General features: G+C 45.7%; 1 protein-coding gene across 14 annotated transcripts in view; it reads right to left on the bottom strand.

The window, feature by feature from the left end:
- The window catches only part of LOC124224724 (glutamate receptor ionotropic, kainate 2), a 75342-nt gene that overhangs the window by 17574 nt on the left and 32998 nt on the right, over positions 1 to 24770 (bottom strand). For 13 of the 14 annotated variants that reach the window (XR_011177725.1, XM_069138202.1, XM_069138199.1 and 10 more), the window contains 5 exons: positions 15400 to 15651; positions 10690 to 10865; positions 10485 to 10538; positions 10251 to 10415; positions 1944 to 2096 (listed from right to left, as the gene is read on the bottom strand). Coding sequence is in view for 13 of the 14 variants with exons in the window: in XM_069138202.1 (XP_068994303.1) it covers positions 1944 to 2096; positions 10251 to 10415; positions 10485 to 10538; positions 10690 to 10865; positions 15400 to 15651 (800 nt within the window). In the remaining variant the exon portion in view is untranslated. Of the gene's footprint in view, positions 1 to 1943; positions 2097 to 10250; positions 10416 to 10484; positions 10539 to 10689; positions 10866 to 15399; positions 15652 to 19468; positions 19717 to 24770 lie in introns of all 14 variants that reach the window. The other variant, XM_069138210.1, reaches the window with a different exon arrangement.

Below are 24770 nucleotides of genomic sequence, written 5' to 3'. Positions count from 1 at the left end.
AGCATTAATAGGTAGACAAATTTACAGCAAGTTGACTGTTGAGCTTCAGTTTCTTGGCGCCGAGAACGTGTTGGGGATACGTAATTACTCTCGGAGAATTACGGAGAGTGAGTACAGGGATGAAAAGTACAGCGAACGCGGTGAGAAGCAGAAGGAAAATATACCTTATGCGGGACTTCCCTAATCAGCACTGCGAATCCAGACATAAGAGAGCCAAGACGTTGGCGAAATAATTGGACTCGATTTCAGATCTCGTCTGTTAATTTCTCCGTTAAAACGGATCCATGATTTCTACAACAAAAATATTTAACGAATCGGACTGAGAATATCTTCGAAGGAATCGAGGACGTAGTTTCCGTTTCTCTGTATTTTCTTTTCGCATTAAGATTGGCTTGACTATCGAAAAGGGTTCCGAATGATACGTCGAGGTCAAAGTGTGAGGGTCACGGGTGGGTGGAAAAGGAACGTGAGAGTTTAAGGGGGCAGCACTATACCGTGAAATCTGATCGCTCGGGTTCGTACGGTTGAAAGGAACTGCTCTTGAAAAAGAATCCGGCTGAATAAAATGCGCGAAATTTTTACGGACAAACGTTTGTGCGTCAGCGTTTTGCTGCAATTACCACGGTCAATGCTCGACTCGCAAAAATCGTCACATATTCAAAGCCGCAAAATTGCTGAACCTGGATTTTCACTGTTTGAATTACGGTTGTAGCGGGAGTAATTTCGTTCCAATAAACCCAGCGTTTCGCAAGGATTGAATGAGCAATTAGTGAATCGTAATTACAGAAATCGCTCGGGTCAACGAATTTCGAAATATCGACACGCCCGCGGGAAGGCTGGAAATTTTGTCTCGAATTTTTCTAACGCTCAAGACGAGGGATTGACCGTGGCCATTAGTCGGCCAGAGTGCCACTAAAAGTGACGGCGTGTTCAGCGGGTTATGTGGGTTGGGTTTCACACGTCACGGGAGGATTTATGCGGGGATTCTGGCGGGGACATTTTCGGGACCGTATATCAAGGTATTAAAATGAACAATTCATACAGCCGGCAGAAATTTATTCGGTATGCGGAAGTGCGGACACAATTACAATCGCGCCATTTCATTCACACCTTTTTCCCGAGGGGCTGTTAACTTACGGATCATGTGACAAACGATTTCCAACGATTCGAAGCTGTTGAAAAATGAGATTAAACTCTTTCAAACTTACTTCAATCAGTTTTCAATGATTTTTAAGCGATTTCGAGTAATGTCAAGCCAGTTCGAAACGGTTACAAACGATTCTGAACGATTTTAAAGTGGTTTCAAGCGACTAATAGCGGTCTCAAAATTATCACAAATAATTTCAAACTAAGTTCAAAGAGCGCCGAACAATTTTAAAAGGTTTAAAACGGTTTGAATACGATTTCGAACGGTATGAAGCTGTTGAAAAATGCTTCCAAGTTTTTTCAAATCGAGATCGATGTAAGGTTTCGAGTAATTTAAAGTCGTTTTGAAACGGTTTCAAACAGTCTCAAGTTAGTCTGAAGTGGTTTGAAGCGATTACCACTGGTCTCGGAATAATTGCAAACGGTGTGAAACTAATTTCAAGGGGTTCTGAACGACTTGAAAGAGTTCAAAGAGGTTTGAAAATGATGTCAAACAGTTTCAAACTAATTTCAACGGGATTCAAGAAGTTGTAAACGATTTGTAAATAATTTCAAAACGAATTAGAAAGATTTTAGGCGACTCAACGGTAAATAGCGATGAATACAGGAAGCGAGTTCGGTACTTTTTTCGGATTTATGCCGCCAATGGACCTCGGCTCCGGTGCGGAACGGCGATTGTCCCGGGCATTGAATGAAGCCCAGACTAGAAATCGTGGGCCGTTGAACCGGCGATTTACGCGGGTGGATTTTGCGATGCTGGAGTGCCATTGGGGGAAGAATAATTACCAGCTACTCACCGAGTTTATGTAGTTGATAAGGGAGAGGCCACCGTCCCATGGGTGTTCCAGCTCGCAAGATAAATTCGCTGGGCGAAGGGCGTGCGATTGTTCCAGGGTCCTGAGGCCCACGGCGAAAACCTGGACGCTGTCGTACATCAGGGCTGGTTCCGCCTGAAAATTCGAACGTTTCAAGACGAGCCTGACTGTTCGGAGGACGCAACGAGACGGGAAGAAATCCGAGCGAGCAGCCGATAGGCGAGCTTGGCCAGATTTCCACCGCAATATTTCATCGCGGTCAATCGGTCTCCGGCCGAAATCAGCTCTCGAAACTTTGCTAATTAAATTTTCTCAGGTATAAATTCGCAGGGTGCGCAGGCTGTTCGGCAGAAAAGTTACCAGCCGCCGCCTCAAGCCGCCTCTTCCTTCGGCTTGGAATTAAATTGACACACGGGTCGGCCTCAACTTTGATCAACCCTGTAATTAAGGGTCGTATATACGTACCTCCCTACCTACGTACAAGGGAAGAGGCAAGGGCGGCACCGACTCGACGCCTTTTAATAAGCGGCACGAAAGGGGTCGGGTGGAGAAAACCCGGTGTCGCCGGTTGGAAATTTCCGGTAAATCACAGGGTCGCCTTCTAGGGTACTTGAGGGGTCGAAAGTCGGCGTTTGGCCGAGGAGAAAAAATAATAAGAGGCGGAAGTGACGCTTCGCGTTCCGCGAGTGTCAAAACAAGTCTCTAACCTTCCTTCAATATTCTCTCCCCCCCTCCCTGCGTTATGGGTAAATGATGCTGCACTTTCGACTAGCTGCCAATGCAAACAGGTTTACACGCTCCGAGCTCCACGGGTTTACGCATCCTCGGTACGTGGATCCAAAGGAAGCCTCCAGACTATGGAATCTTTGCGAAATCTCGCAGGAGACGCTCCTCTCCCTGTCCTTCCATCCTCGCTGTGTACATATATGCTATACTCGTACGTACCTACGTGATCAACATACCAGTTACACGTACGGCAAACTTCCTCAGAGGTCGATGTCGCGTTTAATCATTCAAGATTTCGGTTTACGTGAAAGTTTCATCCGTTTGTTACGTCGATTTTTTATAAAAAATTAGCGTAATTTGTTGGTAAAATTTTTGAGAAAATATATATCTGGAGAACTTATAAACCGTTCAGCCCGGGAAAAAAAGCGCAAACTGCCAAGGCTTTTCGGAAAATCCGTCGCGGATATTTCCTCGACGATAGATTCTCTCCGGTGCACTTCCTAGCCTTTGAGTTTGCGAATTGCAAGCACTCGTTTGCCGCCTTGATCTCCGTTTCGAACAACGTTTGCACTGGTGTACCACTCTGCGGTACGCGAGGCAACGTGTTACTTGAGTCCGGATTTAATTAGTCACCGCGTGTAACCAGCAGCAGCGACGTCGTGTTTCGCGAATCTCTGGAGAATGTATTTACGAGACTGCGGTTTAAAACAGAACAGACTCATTATCCGAGTATGTACTTAATGCGAAGCTCAAAAACTTTTCCCACACTCTCGGCAATTTTGACGGTAAAAATTTTCCCGGAGGATCAAGTCCCGCAAAATATACGTATATTCACTCGTCAGAGAAAAACGAAAAGTGTCGTCAAGAAGGGGGAGAAAATACGCAATAAAACAGGGTGATGAAAGTCTTTTGAAGGAAAAAGTTTCCGAGGTTTGTCCGCAAGTTTTGTAATGCTGCTGAGGTGTCGAATTTATACGGTATGATTCTCACGTGAGGGAGGATCAAGTTTCGGTTTTCATTCACTCGCAAAAGGAGCATTCCGACACTTTCTCACAATTGAAACCAATGACTACTATACGTGTATATTTTTTTCTCAAGTCAAGCATCGTTGTTGTGGAAGAGACAAATCTTCTTTAACCCTTTGCAGACCAACATATCATATACATGAGACACCTTTTTTGAATCGAATGTTTCAATTTACCTTCAATTTTTCAGATATCGCTGTCATTTTTTTTGCATAATTGGACTTCTGAAATTCCGATGTTGATTTTTTCAGAGGGATTATGATGATTCCGCGAACATAGTGAACGCCACAAATAAACAAAGTGTTGAAAATGCGTCTTTTTACGGAATACATGTAATTGTGGGAAGGTTACGAGGACAAGGAAAGTGGAACTCGATCTTGTGATATTGTGTTTTTGGAGTCAATAAAACCGAATCGGTCGTCAAAATTTCGAAATTCAAAGTAACGGATCTAATATGGCGGACTGAAGATATAAAAATTGATCCGATTTGCTCGAAACTCGTTGCTCAATGTTTTTCGGGGTTGCTGAAAACGAACGTGACATCAGAAATTCAGGTTCGTTGTCAGTGTTCCCAAAAATCCTCGAGGAACGAGCTTCAAGCAATTCGGATCAATTTTCATATTTTCAGTCGGCCATATTAGATCGGCCAGTTTGAATTTTGAAAATTTCTCCTAGGAAAAGCGTACGATTCAAAGGGTTATTAAGGGATTCTAAACGGACGCGTTTCGCCCTCCACCCCCTTCGCCGGTTTCGCCGCCACCCCGGCGTCGGCCGGAGCCTAGATCTAGGACTCGGGCGTCACTTAGAAGGTCCTGAGACCCGGGCATTGCAGCGGCGTCAGTAGGGGTGGATTGATAACGACACCGAACAGCGTAGAGACGCCGGAGCTCGAGGGATGTGGTCGAGGGTTAAATAGCGTCCTTTCGTCTGACTCGTCGGTTTGTTTGAGTCGCTTCAAATTGGGTTACAGCTGGTTTATTCAGCCGTTCGATGAGCCGCGGGGTTGTTTAGGGCGGCTTTCCCCCGCCGACGAATTAAGCGTAAGCTTGTTAAATTTCTAGAGCCTAATTCACTTGCGGCGCGAAGATATCGAATGATGTTTATTTCATCGAAACTTAGCTGCCGAATCGAGACCTTATCTTCTGCAGTTTCCTTTTCGCGAATTCGCGAATGCGCCTCTAAAGGGGCAATTAAATTCAAATTTGAGAGGCTGCAGTTGTCGGTCGCGAAGGGGGTGGTTCGAAACCCCCGAATATTGCCTCTCGCGATTCAAATTTATTCACAAAATTTTAGAAATTCCGGGTCATCTGAACTCGGAAGCTGCACGCATCTCGAATCTCTGAATCGCTTTCTCACTCTGCGTTATTTATCTTTGAATTCAGCATCCAAACATCTCAGCGAAGATTTATTTACGTCAAGTTTCCCTCCGCGAAGGCGATATGGTTTTAGTTTTTAAAATATCTTCACCAACGATTCTCAAGTACGGAAAAACAGGCACAGGAAAAATTTCCGCTGAAAAACACACACGCTGAGAATTAACGAATGTTTTTTTTTTTTTTTTTTTTCGAGAAATAAACGAAAGCGGACTTTGGCTCGCTTGGAGGGTCGATGAATTTCATCCCCGGCCACCCCTTGGCACGGGAAATATCAAGAGAACGTAGTTTGCGAGTGAAGCTGCAGCAGTCAAAGGTTCGTAAATATTAATCGAGTTTCCAGTAGTTTTGCAACGTCAAATCGTCGCGAGTCTCGTCGCAGCACGCGCCCGGGTCATTCGGTCGTGGATCCCTAATGGCTATGAAATTTACATCGATATGAATAATACGAGCCGTTCCCTCTCCGGCTTGCTCGGCACGATTTAGCCGCTGAATGGTTGGCAGTCAAGGTATTATTCGCGAATTATTAGAATACGTCAGGCTATCATCAATTATTGTAAATTATTCACTTGATCGCTGTATTAAATTACCGCAGCGTCCGTTATAACGTCCGTACTTATTCCGTTTTCGTTTTATTTTTCTCATCTCTCTCCACGCAGCTGATTAATGGAAGAAAGATGAAATGCAGAGTTTATGCAAACAAAAATATTTTACGATATTTCTTCGGCAGTTACTTATTTTCCATTTCGCTCGTTTTTCGTCCGTCGATAAGTGCGGACTTGGGAAAAGCTGTTCGAAGAGGGTGCAAGAAGGAATGCAGCGAAGACCGTCGAGATGCGTTATCACCTGCGGAAAATCCAGTTGTCGTTAAATAAATTGACTTTTATTTTCATCTTGTGCATATAGATAACGGTATTAGCATTTAGAGCGCAATGAAAGTAAGAACGGGACATTCTTTCCGCATTTCGTTCTTTTTTTATTCGCCTTCCTTTTCGCCCTCAGCGAGTAAATTTCATTTTCAAACCGGTAGACGCGCGCCTCTGCGAGTCTGCTGTGCTCTTGTTTTTCGTTTTTTGCTGGAGGAAAAAAATTGAGATCAATCTCCGTGAGCCTTATCTTTGTTACTTCCGTATTTCTTGCTCTCTCTCTTTCCTTATCTTTTTCATCCCTCTCATTTATACCTTATTTCCGATGTTGCACCGAAAACTTTTCGTATTATTAAAAAAGATGTGAAAAATTGTATAATCCTCGTACAGCAGCAGCAGCAGCATCGGACGGCAATCAATTTTCACGTTGAAAAAACTTTTCTCCCTAATAGCAGCGTTAGATTTTCAAGAGAAAAATTGGGGCAAGAAAGAGAGGTAGAATAAAAAAAAAAAACGCGTTTGAATTAACGTAATTTACGAAGCTCTTTAACTGGCATTTAAGCGTTAGAGGGGATGAATTTTCCCCACCCCTATGTAAGGAATATTCCCACATTATACACGTACGGGGGTGACTGTAGGTGTGTGTTTGCGTACACGCCTCGGCCTGCAAGCTCGGTGAAAACGAAAATGTAAATTTTCGAGCACCCCTCGGATTTTCCAGGGTTGAAATTGTCGTCACGGCTCGTTGGTCACGGGTAATAACAACAAGGGGAAAAAAATAAATGAATGAATTGAAAAAAAAAAAAAAAAAAAATATGAAAAATGAACAAATAAGTATAAATTTTAAGAGGATGATACCGCGTGCACGCCGAACTTCGGCCTGGTATCGACAAGTCGTGGGGGGTAAGAGCTGTTTGATTCAGGAAAAGCAGCGAGGAGGAACGAGGGAAAAATGGGAAAAAGGTGGGTGGGGGCGTAAGGAAGAGGTTAGGGAGGGAGGGAGGCGAAGTTGGCGCACGTGACAAATAAAATAATAAAATCCTTCGAGTGCGAGATATCGCGGCATGATTTATGGGGAAAATGGCAAAGGTTAGCCGGTGGAACGGTAATTCCGTGATTCAGTGCGGCGACGTATGGAAGGCGGAGGGATTCTCGTACATATGTACACATAAGATTCGGGTTGTTGGTTCGTTTGGTTTTAATTTTATTTTTCTCTTTTATTCTTATTCCGCTCGATTTTTATATCTTGAGCGCGGTTTCTTCCGTCGACGCGAATTCTTTCGAGATCGGTAAAACCCCCACCATTACCGATGTCGTTCTAGCATTTACGTTACATAACTGTACGTACGTATTACGTATGTAACGAGGAATTTTTCACTCGGTCGCATCAACGCAAATTGAATCACTCGCAGCCTCGTCCCCGCGACGTCCCGGCTTTGGGAAAAAGAAGGAGACGCGGAACCGCCACCATTTTTAGAGGTAAGTAATTTTTCGAGATAAGTAGACGCGGTCTCTTGAGGGGATTCTTCGATAACAAATTTTCACGCTGCCTTCGAGCCTCGCTCAAAGACCGAGTTGGAATCAGTATTTCAAAGACGGAGAGACGGAGGATAAGAAAATCGAATTTTCTCCATCCAAAATCTGACGTCGTTCCCAGTAATCCAACTTTCCACAGTCTGCATCCATCGCTTGTCCCTCGAATTTCGCAAAACAAGAAATGTAAATTTCGAGGGAATAAATTTGAAATATTGCGTAGAAAATATCGGTTCTTCCAAGGTCGCCCAACAATTTTCATCCTCGTTTTTTTTTCTCTCCGTGTGGAAACGATTTAGTGTTGTTATAAAAAATTTTCGAATGCTTCGCAGACGTCTGCTGACTTTTTTCCCCGCTGCAGGCGCGAGAATAAGAAGACGATACAGAAAATTCGCAAAAGGTGCTAGATGTACCTACGCGTCGAGGTTCGGGGGGTTTTGTTGTATAAGACTGAAATCAGGAGTATAAGGTATACCTACAGCCGAGGAATCAGTATGCGACTCGAGTTCCTCGGCACGTGCCCGTGTCTAACTCGCAAGCGTTATATATCTGTCTGTCTGTCTGTCTGTCTGTCTGTCTGTGCAGCGGGTGTAGGCGGGTGTATTTTTCTCCGACTCTTTTCTCCGCGGTACGTTTTCCGCCAGCGTCTTTTCGCCCCGGGTACAACTTTTTCCCCCCATCTCACCGCGGGCTTTCCTAGATCTTGATATATATACACATCTCTCTCTCTCTCTCTCTCTCTCTCTTTAGCCGCATTCTCCGAGCGACCCCCTCCCCCTCCGCCCCTCTAGTTTTCCTTTTTGCCCCGCGACGCGTTTAGCGCCAGACAGACAGCCACAGACCATCCCAACCCGCACCTTCGTATCTTGGCTTTCTAGTCTCGCCTCTCAACTCCGATGCTCCAAAGTGCCGGAAATTATGCATGCGCCAACCGAAGCAGTCCCGGATCTTTTCATTTTACTTCTGTGGTGATGCCGCGGATGATTTGTAATTGCATGGAAGATATTTCGGGAGGGGGTGAGAAATTTTATACGGGGAATGAAGTGAGAACGAGTCGAGAATAAGCCGCGTCCGCGGAAGAAAATTGGTGTGAAAAAAAAAGAAAAGAGATTGAAATAAAATGAAATAAAAATTGTTTAAATATATCAATGCGATACAATGAATACGCGCCGATTCGCTGGACAGGAGAGGAACACCAGAGGGTGAATTTCGACGTTCGATTCAAACCTTTTATTCAAATCACAGCGTTTTTTTTTTACTTCTTTTACCCTCCCGCAACCCTTCTTTCAATCCTGCATCGGATACACACGAAGTGTAGCTTGCAGGCAGACAAGCGTGACGGATGGACAACCGGTCATGCATGTATACAATATGTATATGCATACATATATGTATGTATATGTATATACGTTGGTAGACACATGGCGAGTGGCAATTGGATCGGACAGACATCAACGTGAATTTTCATTCCCCTACCTACGCACCAGAGTTTGGAATTCAGTTAATTTTCAGAGAACGACATAGTTTTTGTGTTTTTTTTTTCTTTTTTTATTTTTATACCAATAGCGCGACAAACAAACGAATTTTTCGAATGTTATTGTATTGCGAATTGCATGCAGGTGTATAGAGAAGAGTAAGAGAAGCCGAAAATAATTTACCATCTATTTATATGAATGCAGGAAATGGATATTTCATCGAATGAGGAAACGATACAATTTGGATATATTTTACAATCATGGAGAGAAGCACTAACGAAAATAACTCTACCGAAGACCTTATTTCGCGGATATCACCCCTGTTTACCGGAGCCCCCAAATTCAAACTGCGATAATAATATTCGCCAGAGTTATTAGCTATTATAACTTAGAGGACCGAGAAGGGGGCCGAAGAAAAGATGTAAATTTAAACGAATGGTGGAAATAGGGTGGAGTGGCCGAATCGATTCGACTATCCGTTTTTTCACCCCTCAAAAAACTTTGTTGTTTACGTTGCAGCGTTTCATAATCTCAAGAGGAAACTGAGAAGGATAAAAAACGGAACGACGCGACGGTGGCGTCTCGAAACTCCTGCGCCCAAGTTTTGAGTGTCTGCAAGCTTTGAGACTATTTCCGGAATCCCTTGCGCAATTACGCGCGGCGTGAGGCCGCGTCCGATTTTGGTTGGGGTGAGTATATACGTAATAGGGGACGAAGGGGAGGAGGAGGAAAATATCGCCAGAGGTGAGTTAGAGAATTTTAACAAGCCCGTCCCGGAATGGCCAAATTTACATTTCTTAATCCACCCCCAATTAAAACAATTTTCTCCGTAAGGCTTAATTGGGACAATTAGAATGCTCGCTAAGGTAAAACGGAGCCGTTGGAAAGCTGAAGGCTAAAACAGATCCGTGCGACCTTTGTATTTATTGGGTAAAATTTTTATCCTCGAGAAAACGCGAGAGGGAGATAGAAATTAAAGATTCGTTGGCGGTGACTTTCCTCCATGCGAATCGACACTGCGATGCTCGGCAAGAGCCGTGAATATCCATTGCAAATATCCTCAAACGTCTGGTTATTTAATCCCATAAAATCTAACCAGGCAAGCGTTTACCCGCGTTTTCTACTTTTCGCACAATACCTCGACTTTCGACGGCGCATCGCGGTGAAATACGAAAGGCGAATTCCTCTCTCAAGCTCTCTAACACACCGTTAACTCGGAGCTTTTGGCCTCCGTCCATTTTTGCGAAACGCCGCCGAAAACCGCGAGTATCGAGATCCGATCATCGCTCACCTGAATGACCCGAGATTTGTTGAGTATCGTGTTTCCGGTCTGTTGAAATTTCTCCATGTCCCTGAGTACGCCCCTGACCCCAACGTCGTCAGCGTCGACAAGTCGGAACGCGGTCATGTTGACGAAGTTGTACTTGAAGTCCTCGAGGTCGAACGTTTCGATGTCCTGAAACACGAAAGGTCATCGATTACCCGGGATCATCGAGCTTGCGCATTCTTTCAGAAATATACTCACGAACGTTGCGAACAGATAGTGATAATTGTAGTCGTTCATCTGAAGCTGCAGTATCTGGAACACAGTTAATTCGTTCGGCGTCTGGGATCAAGTTGCAAGAACGGATCCATCCGCGTTCACTAATTGCGGGGTCGTCTCAACTTTGCTTTGCAAGTTTAGCTTAGTTTAGGGTTGTTGTCTAGTGTGGTTAGGGCCGGAACCTTACCGTTCGCAGAAAGTGGTGCATGTGCTCGGGCTTCGTGTCGACGACCAGGTTCCGTATCTCCTTCGTCTTGATCTCCGTGAGGACCTGACGATATGACTCGGGACCCGCCTGCCTCAGATGGATCTCCATGTCCCGGGACCTCGGACTGCGAACGAGCTCCCTGAGCTTAACGAGACCTGAGAACGGGGATAGCGACGAAGTCGTTCAACGAATGCAGATGTCACATTATACACGTAAATCGGAGAAGCGGACAGTTGGAATGAAACGCAACACGTGGATCATATCGCTGTCAGTTAATGTTATCGCAAGCTGTACACAGTGCACGGTATAAGGCTCGTCGGCGATACGAGGGTTCAACGTAAGACTTTTTCTTTTTCTTCTTTTTTTTTTTTGGTCCGGTTTCTAAGAGGGTATTGGCAGGTGGCGAAGTCGTTCGGTAATAACCCCGATACACCGACGGATCTTGGGGATGATATCTTTACGTCCGGACCTCGTAGGATCCGCATTACTCGCCGGGGAGCCGTATCTTTTCCTCACACTTTCTCTACGTCCAATTCCGCCACCCCCTGAGATGCAGGTTATCCTCAACGATTACGCAACGACGCCCACCCGCGGATTCAATATCCTAACGTTTCCTCTGCATGTTTACAATCTCGGTCATATTCGCGGTACCGAACCGCTGATATTTCGGCTCGATGAATTCGCCGGTCGCGTTCGGAAAGCTGTCAAGACCCTCGTTCGGCTATAAAGAGTATTGTCAACTCCGTTCAACCGTTACTCCGAATCACTTTGGCCTGGATATTATAAGGACTTAGAACACAGGTCTGCAACCAGAATGCTGCACAGGTTTTTTTTATACCGTTTCTTATGAATTTTTACTCACTGAAACCGGGACGAATAGTCAAACGATTCCAATACGTCGGGTTTTTTTTTCAACTCTTGTTTCATTTTATTCAGAGTGAAACTCCCGCTCCACTCAAAATCTGGTATCCAATTCTTTATTCTAAAAATCATACGCAAAAGTGAGTATTTAGTTTCATCTAATATGTATTAGAGTGAGGCGCGAGAATAAATACAAAAAGGGAAACAGAAAGTGGAAAGCGGAAGCGTGTTCAAAGTATCAAAGAGAAGAAGAAAAGGTTTCATAGGCAAAAAGAATGAATGGGGAATGTTAAGTACATTCCATGAAGAAATTGTATGGTTAAATTCATAAGAAATATTGTTTAGTCTGTTGCAATGAAATGATATTTTTTTCATTATTGCGATACTTTTTTTTATGCAAACACTTGTAATCTGAAAAAATACTGTACGTTATCGAAAGGAATGAAAGTAATTTTTGGATTCAGCACTCTCGAAAACATTATTCACCAAAAATATCCCATGTAGCTGAAATAAGATCTTTTTTTGCAGATCAGTGTAATAAGCGATCGCAAATGCAAAAATTAACTGACCCGGTTCATCGTCAAGTAAGGTAAGTGTACCAGTTATTGACACGCTTAGACCGAATTATTGACCCCTTTCATTTTCCAAAATTATAAATTGACGACACAAATTGTGAATATCTCGATGACTAAAGCCAATTCCTACAGGATTAGACACTGTAAATTTATTTTCCAATAATTTTGCAACTAAGGATCGAACAGATACAACCAAAAAAGGGAAATAATTGGGACAGGGTCAATAACTGGTCCACTTACCTCACCATTTTCCTAATCTTATCAGTCTTGAAGTACGGTAAAAAGTCTTACACTGACCGATTGTTTGGCGCGACTTTGATCATTCCTCGGTAATAACACGTTTCCTCTTATGGAGGGTAATTTACGAGGCTGAAAATGCAGGAGAGACGGCGACGGGAACACGGGCTTGAAAATATCGTTCAGGCGGTTTGAGAGGTCACGAAATTACGTGACGTTGCGAATAGCTGTGCACCGCAAAGGTGTGAAACCTCCCTGCCATTCGAAGGGTCGAGGCGAGCAACTTTTTACCCAACCGACTGAATCCATTTGAAACTCTGTTGAACAAAACGAGCCGAACGTGACTTTTCCTTGTTTTTTCTTCTCCCCTGCTTTTCGGTACTTTCAGCGTTTGAATCGCGGACCGGCTGAGGTGACTGACGTCGAGTTTTATACAAGACTCGACTGCTGCTAATATCAAACCCAACTTGCCGTTCCAGCGGTTTTGGTAAATGAAAAGCTACCCGATCCAGGTACGCTTAACAAACTTTTATACTGTAATTCGCACCGCATACATATGAATGTTGAATGGAACGATTTCAATACTCACGTTACACTTTGTACGCAGTGCGATAAACTGAAAAAAGAGTCATCTGCGTAACCAGGTCACGAATAAAGTGGCAAAGAAATGAGACCTGCTCGATTGCAGCATTCTGCATTTTTTTCAAACACTTGTTATAACCAAGCCAGTGACACCATTGCACCAATAAAATTCAAGAAGGAAAGCTGCGGCTGGAAGCTCTCGCGTAACGAAGAAGCACCAAAGTGCACGTACGTCAATGAGAATAAATATTTTATCGAGCGACGTTATTTCCCGGTGTAAAAAGTTCGTCGTTAAAGTCCTGCGCTCCGGATTTACAGTGTTGACGGAGCGGGGATTTGGGGCAAGACCTCGAGTAGCGAAAAATATTAGAGAGTCGGTATTTTTGGCGCGATCAAGACATTCGAGGGGTTGAAATTCAGGAGGATGACGGTGCGAGGGGGACGAGGGGGGCGAGGAGGACGAACGGGCAGCCCAGAGTGCCGGGGATGTTTCAATGGAGAGCCAAGCGCGCACTCGACCTCCTTCAAATAGAGCAGTTGAGCGGATTCTTTCAGAGTTCGAGCCGGAGCGCCGATTAAGCGCCGCGACGTCGGCGTCGCCGTCGCCCCCGCACTCTCCTCGACCCTGTTTCCTCCTCCCACTCGGTTTCCTTTCTACCCCCCGTTCCATTTCCCACCCCGGCTCTTCCGCCCCCAGACAGTTCCGACTATCCGCCAACGCAGTCACTGAATTCACATGACTGCCATTGAATTATCCAACCGCAATTAAAAACGAGACGACGTTGCTTTACGTGCTGCAGCGTAACGTCGACGGGAATTCTCATTCCTGTATTCTGAACAGATCCCGTCTCGCCTGGCTGCCGAGAAAGAGCTTCGACAAAGTCCAGGGTCGACGATCTTCGCCTTCGCGTCACGTGTTCAACAACCCTTTTCGGATATCCACTCGCTTCGTCTCTATGAGTCGCCAAAGCTGCTTATAACTCGACGAATAATCCGAACTCTAACACACGACCAGCTGCGGAATTGTCGCTGGAGTGTTAATTAGATTCGTCGAAGAAATTATCGCGGTAACAATAATAGAAACGATAGAAATTTAGGACGCGAGTGTCGACCTCGGAGATCTGCGCGGTGTTAATCGAGCTGAGATCTTGTCTGTAATTGATTAGAGTCTCGGAGGGTCTCGCGTTTTCATCAATTCGGATAATAATGTTTACTCTGGATCGAGCTTCCCTCACAGCTACGCTAAGACGGTGAAACGTTTCGTTACAAACGCTTCGACTTGCCGGCTTACTCGTTACTCATTCGTAAGCTCGTCTGCATGTTTATTTTCATTAATCGGCTTACATTCGTTTCAATTATACGCCAACTGCTCTTTGCACCTTTGCAACCATGTTCCATTTGCAAAATGGTTATATTCCCTCGGACTCCAGACCCGCCGCATCCGGAGTGAAATATCTACTCCGCTCAGACATATCCTGTAGGGGATGGAATCGTCGACAGTTTATATACATGCAGGTAGTATACGTGTATATACAGTTTTTTTCGTAGTAGATTAGGCGGTGGATTACGTTGAGGATTAGCCGGTCCGCGGAAGAGGGTAATTTGTTAGGAGCATTATCTCGGAAGCAGAGCATCGCGTAAACCGGAAAAATAGCTACTATTTCTCCGAACTCAAGTAACGTAGAAATATTGCTCGAGGCGTTTCGTTTTTCTCACGTATAATAATTCATCCTAAATTCATTAGCTCGTATTTTTCCGCCACCGCGTAGAATCCCGCCGAACAATTTGTCAGTCTAAACAAATTTCGCGTAGCTCGGAACATCGTCGGTGACGCTGAGCAGGATCTTGAGACATCGAACGTCGAGAATCACGAATTTTATCGAGGTACCGATCGCCGCCCGAACGCTTGTAATCCTGCAGAGGGTAAATTTGCAAGGATGTACCATAATAAGGCTGACGCCGCGAGAAGAGAGGTCCTTAATCGGCCTTGCCGACTATTATTCGAGTTTCAATTCGAGTCACGAAGGTTTCGGAACGTCGTGTTATTAACTTGTTCGTTCCTGAGCGTTATCAAATATCGCTAACGAAGAATGATGAATGACTTGCGAAGGCGGTTCTGAGTCTCAGGGCGCATTCCTCATCGATCGAACCGAGGAACGTGCGCGCGCGATGATACGCCGATATTGAAAGATTATACGACGTCGCGGATATTGGACCTCTAATTTAAGATTTTCTCCTCTCGAATCGGCGAGCCGTTCTCGCGGCGCAAAGTCATCGAGCTAATGCGCGACAATTATCATCATACACCGGCGAAAGTCGTCGACGATGATCTAAACTGCGATCAGCCAGTGGCACCGAGCCAGAAAGGCATTAGCGCCTCCGAGAGTTGAACTGGAAATTGGATTACTCGGTAGAAAATGGCGCCCGGTACTACCGTAATCGTCCTCGTAGATGATCGCCACCTTCGTCCAGTTGAGGAAACCCATGACGTCCTGATAGGCGGTGTTGAGAAGAGTCTGCGCCGGGTGAAGGTTGATGCTGAACTCCTTCGCCTCGGCCTCCAGGTCCAACCTCGCCTCCAGGTGCGGTATGTCCAGGGCGTCGCAGATGCTGTGAATGTGTTGACCCAGGATCGGATCCGACGGACCGAAGACCGCCTGGACTCCAAACTTGACCTGTTCGCAGGCTGGAAACAGAAGGGTTTTAGAAAATATTGATATCTGACTGTGAGAATATGAGGAAAAACAAAAATGTCCAACAACTATGGAAAATTATCCGATGCGTCGCGTCGCTTAGAACCATCGGTTTTACAATCTTGATCCGTGTGGTTCTAGCTCGGTTACCGATGTACGGAGGATTGTGGATCCGGGCCAAAAACGCTCCGGAAAATGGTCGCCACCTGACAAGGTTACGTTTCGTTAACGTTGCTTCCACCGAGGAATTACGATTCACTCTGGCCAACTTCCCGGGGTATTTCCGGTTTCTTGACCGCTGCAGCACGATCGTTTCTAATGCCGAAGGTACAAAGGTCGGAGACCATTTCTTTTCTGAATATGTTCTCTGTTTCCACGACGAATTTTCGACGCAAAGTCGAGGCTCGCTGGCGACGATCGTATATTCGGGCTTGAAGAGCCTGCAGGCCTCGAGGAAGCCAGGGGCGATCGAACCGGCATTAATCCGATTCGCCTGGGAATTTAATATTCCAGTAGGCATCGGAAGGTCTTCGACCTTTTTTTCCCCGGAATCGGGCGAGAGCCTGCAAGGCTCGCTCAGCCGCGTTTTAGTCCCCTGATAAAGTTTACGTGCGGTAAGTTTTGTCACGCGCTTAAGGGCTCCCTTCAAGGTTCACACCCGCGATTCCAAGATCCGGCGGGTGTTCGCACACGCCCGCAAAACCCGCAAAACCCGCAAATCCACGGTTAACTACCCCAACGTGGGGTAACGACGCATATTCCTCCGACGACAACTTTCTCGCGCGAGCGGTTAAACGCCGCAGTTTAATAGCAGGCGAGCTAGAATTTTTAGACGGGAAAATTGTCGGCCCATGTTTGGTGTCCGCGGCGTCGTTCGAAGGCTATCGCAAAGCTTCGTAGAGTTTTTCAGAACTTAGTTACGAATCTGAAATTGTAAAAATGACGACCTCGCAACGGAAATTGTCGAGTGCCTCTTCACCTCTCTCTTCGAGACCCTCAAACTCCACTCTCAAGTTTATTTCCTGAAAACGACTTCTTCGAACCGTCGAAGGTCCTCGGCGGCTCAACGGAGGCTATGAAAAGCTCGGTATTAAATTTCTGTTTCACCGTGTACGATCGCACGCGCGATGCGCTCCCCATTCCGCAAACACTCGGGATTCGAAGGCGCCGGTATAATTCTCTATACGTAAGGTATTCGATTTTCAACCCTCCCGGATCGATTCCCTCAACGGTGAAAAACCCCGACCATGGATCGACGGTCAGAAGTCATTTACGGCGTGGTATATTAATGCTCAGAGTTGAACAGACGCCCTTCGAAGGGATGAAACAACGTAATTCGTCCGGCTCATTGGCGAAACTGGCCACGTGCCCTCCCCCCTCGTTCATCGCGACGAGTCGTAATTAGCAAACGAGCTAATTAGCGCGGTAGCTTTGGGAATGATTGATCGATCGATCCCTTCCCACCACGGATTTTCCAGCTCGTAGAATCCCCCTTTGTGTCGGTGAAAAAGCTTCGCCACTATTATTTTCGGCGCCAAAAATTTGCAGGGCAATTCAAAACTGGTTTAAATTTCGTCGGCGATAGTTGACTCCCCTTTCTCACGACTTTCGTCCGCCCACCTGGCCTCCCTCCCCCCCCCTTTTTTTTATCCTTTTCTGAATAAATCGCATTCCCGTGAATAAACCAACGGGCCGTAGTAGAAGCCGCAGGAATTGACGCAATTTCTCCCGGAATCGGGGAGATTTCATCCCGGCGTCCCTGATAAATCCGGGATCCTTTTCTCTCACGGTTCTTCCAGCAAACCCGGATGCAGGAAGTGAGAGATTCTCGAAACGAGTGTCACGACTGGTGTATCGAGGTCACGCACAATCAACGCGGCCTCGTTTATCGGCCCTGCAGGGTTCATCCCGAGGGACAAGCCGAGTTCCCCCCGCGGGGAGAAGGGACGTCAGCTCCGGCACCGAATCGGGAGTTTTCATCCCCGCTGAGAGAGGCTGACAATTATTTTTTTTGTTCTTTGAAAGAGTGAAAATCGCTCGATCATCCAGATATCGGTACGACAGTTTTTGGAAAATTGAAACGAACCTGCGGTGCAACAACTCTTTTTATACGATCTGAAAGCACGGAATGGTAATTTTAGAACCCTGGTCTACGCTGTATTCACTGCCGTCGTGTAGTTGCGAGTCCAAATGTGAAATCAATAGCTCCGAGGGGGGAAATGGAAAGATCGCAAAGAAGGAAACGCAGTGCGAGCATAAGATACACCATCGCAACGAACGGAGAATCCAAGGGGTGGGTTTTTTTTTACGTACCCTGGCGATAAAATCGTGCGCAGGTCCGAAGCGGAGGTTAATAATTACGGGCCAGAAACGATGCGAGGCGGCCTTTGCACACTGGCTGGTAATTATTATCATCTCGCTTTCTTCTTTTTCATAAATTTTTTCGAAGACACCGGTGTAAAGTAGGAGCTCGTAAATTTTTAATAATCCCTTCTCGTTTCTGCCGGTTGATCGTTACGCGGAAACAGTAATTAACCGACGGATCGTATCGCGAACAAGTGTGAGAAAAGGAGAACAAAGTTGCACGGCTCTTGAGAGGTAAGCTGAGGCAAAAAAATGAGGAGGTACGAGAAGAAAACTGCTTGACGGCGTCGTAAATCACGTTTGAATTAATTGCTTCATCTTGGAGACACCGAAAGCAAAAGTTTGCCACATGGTTCGACACTATCAGAGACCGAGCTTCAACGGTCAGAACCCCGGGATGAGGCGTGATCGATGAATCCTTTTAGAAATGTGTGTGGAAAAACAAAAATAAAAAATAAAATAACGAGTCTTGGATGGTAAGAGAACCAATTATGAAGTTAGTTAAATTAATGCCGAGTCACCGCACCCTGGAATATTATTACGATTCATTAAATGCAAGTGCAATTTACGAAGATTTTGCAAGTCTTGCAGGATAATCACGGTAATTTTATTTCACTGTCTGCTTGTTCCTGCAAAGTGCAATAATAACTATCGATTTCGTCATTTCCACTTTGTTATTCGTGAACTTTTTCATTAACATGATTTTCTCATTCCTTGTTGAGCTTGCTTGGATTCGAACGATATTAACGATAGTTGTCGTATTCCTTCTCGAGTTAGAAAATTCTAATCGACTGTTTCGGTTCACTGTTATTTATATTCGATTGGAAGTGGATTTATTTAACTTGGATCTTTTCTGGATTAAAAATCTAATGAAAATTCTGTCTCCAAGAACGTCGTGGGTAAACGGAATAACGCTATTCATCGTGTGTCTGTAAAAAGCGACAATATCGGAGAAAGTTGAGTCAGTGAAGATTTTTCGGAGCTCCATAGCGTCGTCATTATTCATGTGGGTGTATAAGTTTCTGTATACTTATACACAAGCACGTTACATAAGGAGAGATAGTCGCGAACTCTTTGCCAAGAAGTTCAAAGTTTCAACCAGTGTCGAAACTCAACCCGGTACGAGTTGAGAGAATAATTAAAGCGTGAAACTCAAGGCGAGGTATTGATAACAGGTAAAGAATGGAAAATAATTGATACAAGCTTTAGAAGTACTCCGTCGATAACAATGTACTTGGAATTCGTTATTTGTTTAGCAACTGGCCATAATACCTCCATAAATCTCGTTTTCGATTATTGATTTTGCCAAAACGTAAATTTTGATTATTTTTTCTTATTACGTACGTAAAATTCGCTGTAATAGACCTGTAGGTGAATTTAAGTTAATAGAACGTTGAAAAACCCTCTTTCATTCGTACCTAAATCGTCTAACTGAAAAAGTCGTACCTGTCCAAGAGCGTAGAAATTTCTGGTGCAAACGGCCCTCTCAAAGCGTTTCTGGTGATTATTATTTCTCAAGGGGTATCCCTGCAGGCCTAGGTGTCGTCGTTAAGGAAAAGCTTTCCCCAGAGTTCCGGTTCGTGTAATTTGTTCAGCCGCGTTGACAGAGGTTCCAGGGGTGCAAGTTGGGGGAGCAGCGAGTGAGTGGGTGGTAAAAAGCCAGGAAGGCATTAAATTAGCGGTGTATAAACTTTCTGAAATCCGAGTAATTGTCGCATGTGACATGGGTGAAACATTTTGAACAAGGATCGGAGCCCGAGGATTGTTCGTTTTCGTGGCTGTTCGTATAAAGTTCGCCCCGGCGAGTGTATAAATTTTCAATTCAAATTTCGGGGCATTGGATAAATTACGCGTAACGTCAAGTCGGTTAATTAACTTTACAGAAACTATAACTCAGGGTCAAATCCCGGAATGCGTTACAGTCCGACTATAAGCTGAGCCGCCGCAATCTGACGCGTCCACTTAATACTAACGTTCCGCAAACGCCTCGCGTTAATTGATTGCGTCGTCAATCGCGTCGCGGTCGCGGTCCCCGGCTTCTCACCAAGGATCAAACCGCCGTCCTGTTTCCGCAGACGTATCCTGGATAACCGGACACGTACCAACTGCCTGCCATGAATAAGGTATCCGGGGTATTTTCGGCCGCCTTTTTGATCTCCGTAATTCGAAGATTCTGCCCGAGTAAAGCTCGCTGTTTCGTTCGATCGACGCAATTGTCCGTCGCATCGTTCCGTCGACGAACGAATGCTCGAGCTTTTCCTACCGTCCGGACAAAGAAAGGCAGGCAGACGTTTTGTCGTCGCAGCGGCTTAATCTTGCCGCTGTTCGAGGATTAATGACTCGAGGATTTTTCGCCCTTCAAGTAGCCCGAAAGGGTTCGCGAATAAAGGGGATCTCCGGAGTAGTGTGCAAACCGGAAGCTCGGCCACTTGGAAGTTTGAGATCCCGCTTGAATTGTCAAAGGACTTTGCGAGACTGGATGAGGCGGGGCTCGTTCAAGTTCACCGAATCCGACCGACGGAGTCTCGGCATTTTTGACGCGGTGATGGATTTCGTCAACGCGACTACGTGTCGAACAAACGCAAACGGGATTTTCCAATATATTTGTGTAATCAGAGTGGCGATACGTCACGTATCCGGCGTATGCGAAGTGATCAGAGCGTTGCGGTCTGCAGGCAAATATTTGCATCGCGTTGACGCGGCGACGGCGGTGAATTTGCGTAGGTATATGGGCAACGATTTAAATCAATAGACACAACGTGTCATAGGCGATGGTTGAGCGAGAGGTTGCCGGGATAGGAAAATTAATTTTACAGAGTGCCGGGGGTGGTGGGGCGATGCGTCAATTGATCGGAGTACTTGTGAGACTTCGTTGAGAAACTGGCGGCGTATTGTGACGTGGAAATGTGAAATTTTTACCAAAAGGTACCGAAAGGTAGGCAATTTTTTATCCTTCGCTCATCCGAGAACGATAAAGAGGCATTGAGAGAAGATGATTTCGCGAAGTTTGATTAATTGGAGTTAGTTACCGAGTATAAAGGGATAACAATATCGGTTATTATTGATTCGATTGGGAAAGTTTACGGCAAAAGAATCGTCGAAGAGTCCGACGCAGTGAAGCTTCCGGCACGCGCTGCGAGGAAACTTTTTTTTCCCGATCAGCGATTTGGGAATACTGGCGAAAGTGGACGACGATTAGACAGTTTACAGAAGGTCATTTCTCGGCTAAACTAATACCGAGAGGGTAAATTGTTGGGTACAGATTCCTTGACTACGCAAGATGCAGAATAGATCCGGGTTAGCCGGCTAACCCCGAGGCCAATAATTTCCGAGAGGTAAATTTCCCGTAATCAGCACCGCCCACAACACCCTCTTACCGGTGAGTAATTAGATCTTGAGGTGGAAGCACTCGACCCATCCTGCAACCTCTTAGTCGCAAAATAATCAAAAAATCGTTCGAGCAATTTGCTGACTAGGCCACTCGAGAAACCGGCCCCGGAAACGGATACTCACGTCTAGTTACCACTCCGAACCCCTTTTACACTCCGGACACCCGAGATGGTCCTACAGGCTATAGATTTCTCGGGAAACCCTAGAACTCCTCGATTTTTCCATTTGCCACTTTCTTACTTTGCTAAAGTGCAACTTCACACGGCAACTGGGTGAAGTTTGGTCTTAAGAAATCCGGGTCAATGACCATCATTTGAAAGTAATAAAAAAACCGCGTCGAGATCAGATGATAATTAACGAAGTAAGCTCGACGATGATGCGAACCTTGGATTCTTGGCTTCGGATCACCGCTACTTTAGGGTTTTTCCGGATCTTGGAACATCAACAATGACCAACGCTGCTTCAATTCTTTCTCCAACAGTTTCATATCGCCGTCAATAGCTACTGCTGGAAGTTAGGGTTCACAAGTTGTTTACACATCCGAACGACAGGGACTGTTCGAGTTTCTAGGGAATAGGTAAGTCATGGATAATCATGACCGATGCTTTGGTCTTTGGCGTTCCATTCATCGATATACTCGACTGGCGGCTTCAGTCTTCTAACGTACAATTTCGAATGTATGCAAACAAATTTGCCGAGAAAAATTGGGCTCTGCGCAATAACCACAAAACGATTGATGGAGTGGAAGCTCTGGGTTTTGTCGGTTATTGATGTCGTGGCAAAAGCTCGTGAAAAACAAGAGGCACGGTAATCAAGTGTGTGAAACAAAGCGAGGAGGAGCTTCGACGTTTATCACTGAGAAAAAAATGAATTTCTAGCCGTACTCGATCATGTTCGTCACTCGACACGCATTGGTTCAATTGTTAATGGTAGACAGCTCCACTGAAATTCGATACAATTGAATCCCATTAAAGTCGCTCTAGATGAGCAGGTCCTTGGTTATACGTTTCGACAATTTCCGACTCTTCCTGGACAATCTGCAAAACGGGGAATTCCCAGTTGGGAGCTTTTTCGTGGCATTATAACAGCCAGCCTCTCATACATCGGCCGGTGGTAATCTAGAGCAGCGCTCTGATTTGAGAACGGCTCTCGAGCACGTCACACACTCGCCATGCACCGCACGGTGGCAGGAGAGCAAAGGGTCGAAGGTCAGAAGGTCCGAGATAAAGCGAAGACAGACAGGTCGTTGGGTAAAAAGTCGACCGAAATGCATGGGAAGATCTTCGAGCCGCTTGTCGCAATCAGTGGTGACCCTTGGCGCCGCTGTCTCGGTCAAGTAGCGAGCGTCGCGTCGAGTCGAAAGACTAGGCAAGAAACATCTCGTTTCAAGGGTCATTGGAGGCGTGGTCCGGAGCATCCGCTTCCACCTCCCATCCAATTACTTTCAGTGCGTATTAAACTTTTCGCGAACGGTTATTTCGCGGAGAGAACGTACGACGGACTTCCGAAGAGAACCGGGTCAACAAACTTTTCGGAAAGTAGAAACGCGCGCTTCCATCCCGTTCCGAATGGCTTCGGGTCTTCGGACCGTTTCACCGAGACGGACAGAAGTTCCGGTACAGCACAGGGCCGATCCCCCGCTTATCACTCTACGTGATATCGTCTCACCCCTACGTGAATCCACCCCGACCTTCCTATCCGTAATTACAACCGACACCCTCGTGACCATTAGTGCTGTACGCGTTTTTTACTACGCGTATTAAACAAGGGTTTCGACCAGATTGCGAATCGGCTGCTCGGTCAATAATTCTTGCGGACATTCTTCAACGTTGGAAAGCTTTCTCCGGGTTCGAAGCACGCGAGAAACGTACCCTGTATCATCGCCTTGCAGCAGCTGCAGCAGCTACAGCAGCGTGGTTGGTCGGATCGCCCGCAAGATATCTGGTTAACTTGGCACCGTCGGCTGGAGAGATCAGGAAAGAGGCCAGCGCATAACCAGGTCCGCGACATAATCGTAAAATCTGAAAACCGTTGCTGTCCAGAGATAACGCGTACTCCATATGCACGTGTTCCATACAATACGTGAACCCACGATCAGCACTCGGCACTTCGGGTCGCACAATCGCAGCCAGGAATCGTTATGGCACCGTACCTAGATAGCGAGTGTCCAGGAGGGTTGGAATTCGGCCTGAAATGGTGAGGTGAAAAATATTTTCCTCGATTTTGAGAGACGTGTTTTTCCTCCCGAGTTTTCAAGCATTTGGATATTCGTTCCGAGGTAATACGGTGGTAGGCATTGGTTGCAGCGCGGATGCAAGACGAGCGACGAGAGCTAGGGTGAAAATCGACTCCGGCGAAACGATATTACTTGCACGTTCACCAAGGCGGGAACCACCGCTGATTGACACCCCACCTCAGCGAAGCTTTAAGGCTCCTGCACCGCGTCGCCGAGAAACCTTCGAAAGTACAAAAGGCTAGCGTTGATTGTCAACCGAGCTTATAGAGCAGTCCTGGAACCTTCCAGCACGCGCCTCTTTGCCAATTATAGAAACTCGAAAGTTGTGAAAGGACGGGTAAGACGTGCTGATTTTTTTTTCTCATCATGTCCGGTACTGGAGTTGAACAAAAAGGTGGTAAAAATATGTGGACCTTAGTCAGAGATCGATTTGTAAGAAAAGCTGTACCGTATATTCGGTGCGAGGAAGCATTTTCTTCTTCATTTTCGCTTTACTTCTTCCATTAATTCGTCTGCAAGTTATTTTAAAGCTTACGAGTCTGTGAAGCTTATACATGAAAAAGAAATGAATGGAAAAGTGGACGGAGTGCTTAAATCAACAGGGATAAACGTACCTGCACCTAAAATATATCTGTATCTCGGTATACTGAAAGTACGAAGAGTCGCCGCTGCGAAAGTGAATTATTCAATGGATTTGCAAGGACCGAGAGGGTCGCGAAAGAAGAATATTCCACATCTGTAAATCCGAATCACATCACACTTCGCTGCCCACCGAAGGAGAGAGGGAGAGGTGGACAAGAAGTGAAATGAAAAGAAATAAAATAAACGCCCGTCACGCACGCTGTTCCATACACAACACAAAACGCGAGAGATATCGTCCGGACGATTGGGATTCATCGTGCGTTTCATCGAGCAGATAACCATTTCAGATATTGAATTTTACCGCGTTTTTCGTACCGTCAACCGATACCTGACCAGAGCGGTCAGCGCCGCTGAATGTGAATTCAACTAAATAACAGCTTTCCATGGATAATGGTCGGGCGGATTTTACCGCAATCTCGCATGAACCGATTTTCCGAAAGCAATTCCGTGCTGTTTATTTTACGCAATATCCGTCGGCAC

This window comes from Neodiprion pinetum, chromosome 1, assembly GCF_021155775.2.
Source record: "Neodiprion pinetum isolate iyNeoPine1 chromosome 1, iyNeoPine1.2, whole genome shotgun sequence".
NCBI lineage: Eukaryota > Metazoa > Arthropoda > Insecta > Hymenoptera > Diprionidae > Neodiprion > Neodiprion pinetum.
This window is presented reverse-complemented; position numbering and strand designations above follow the sequence as displayed.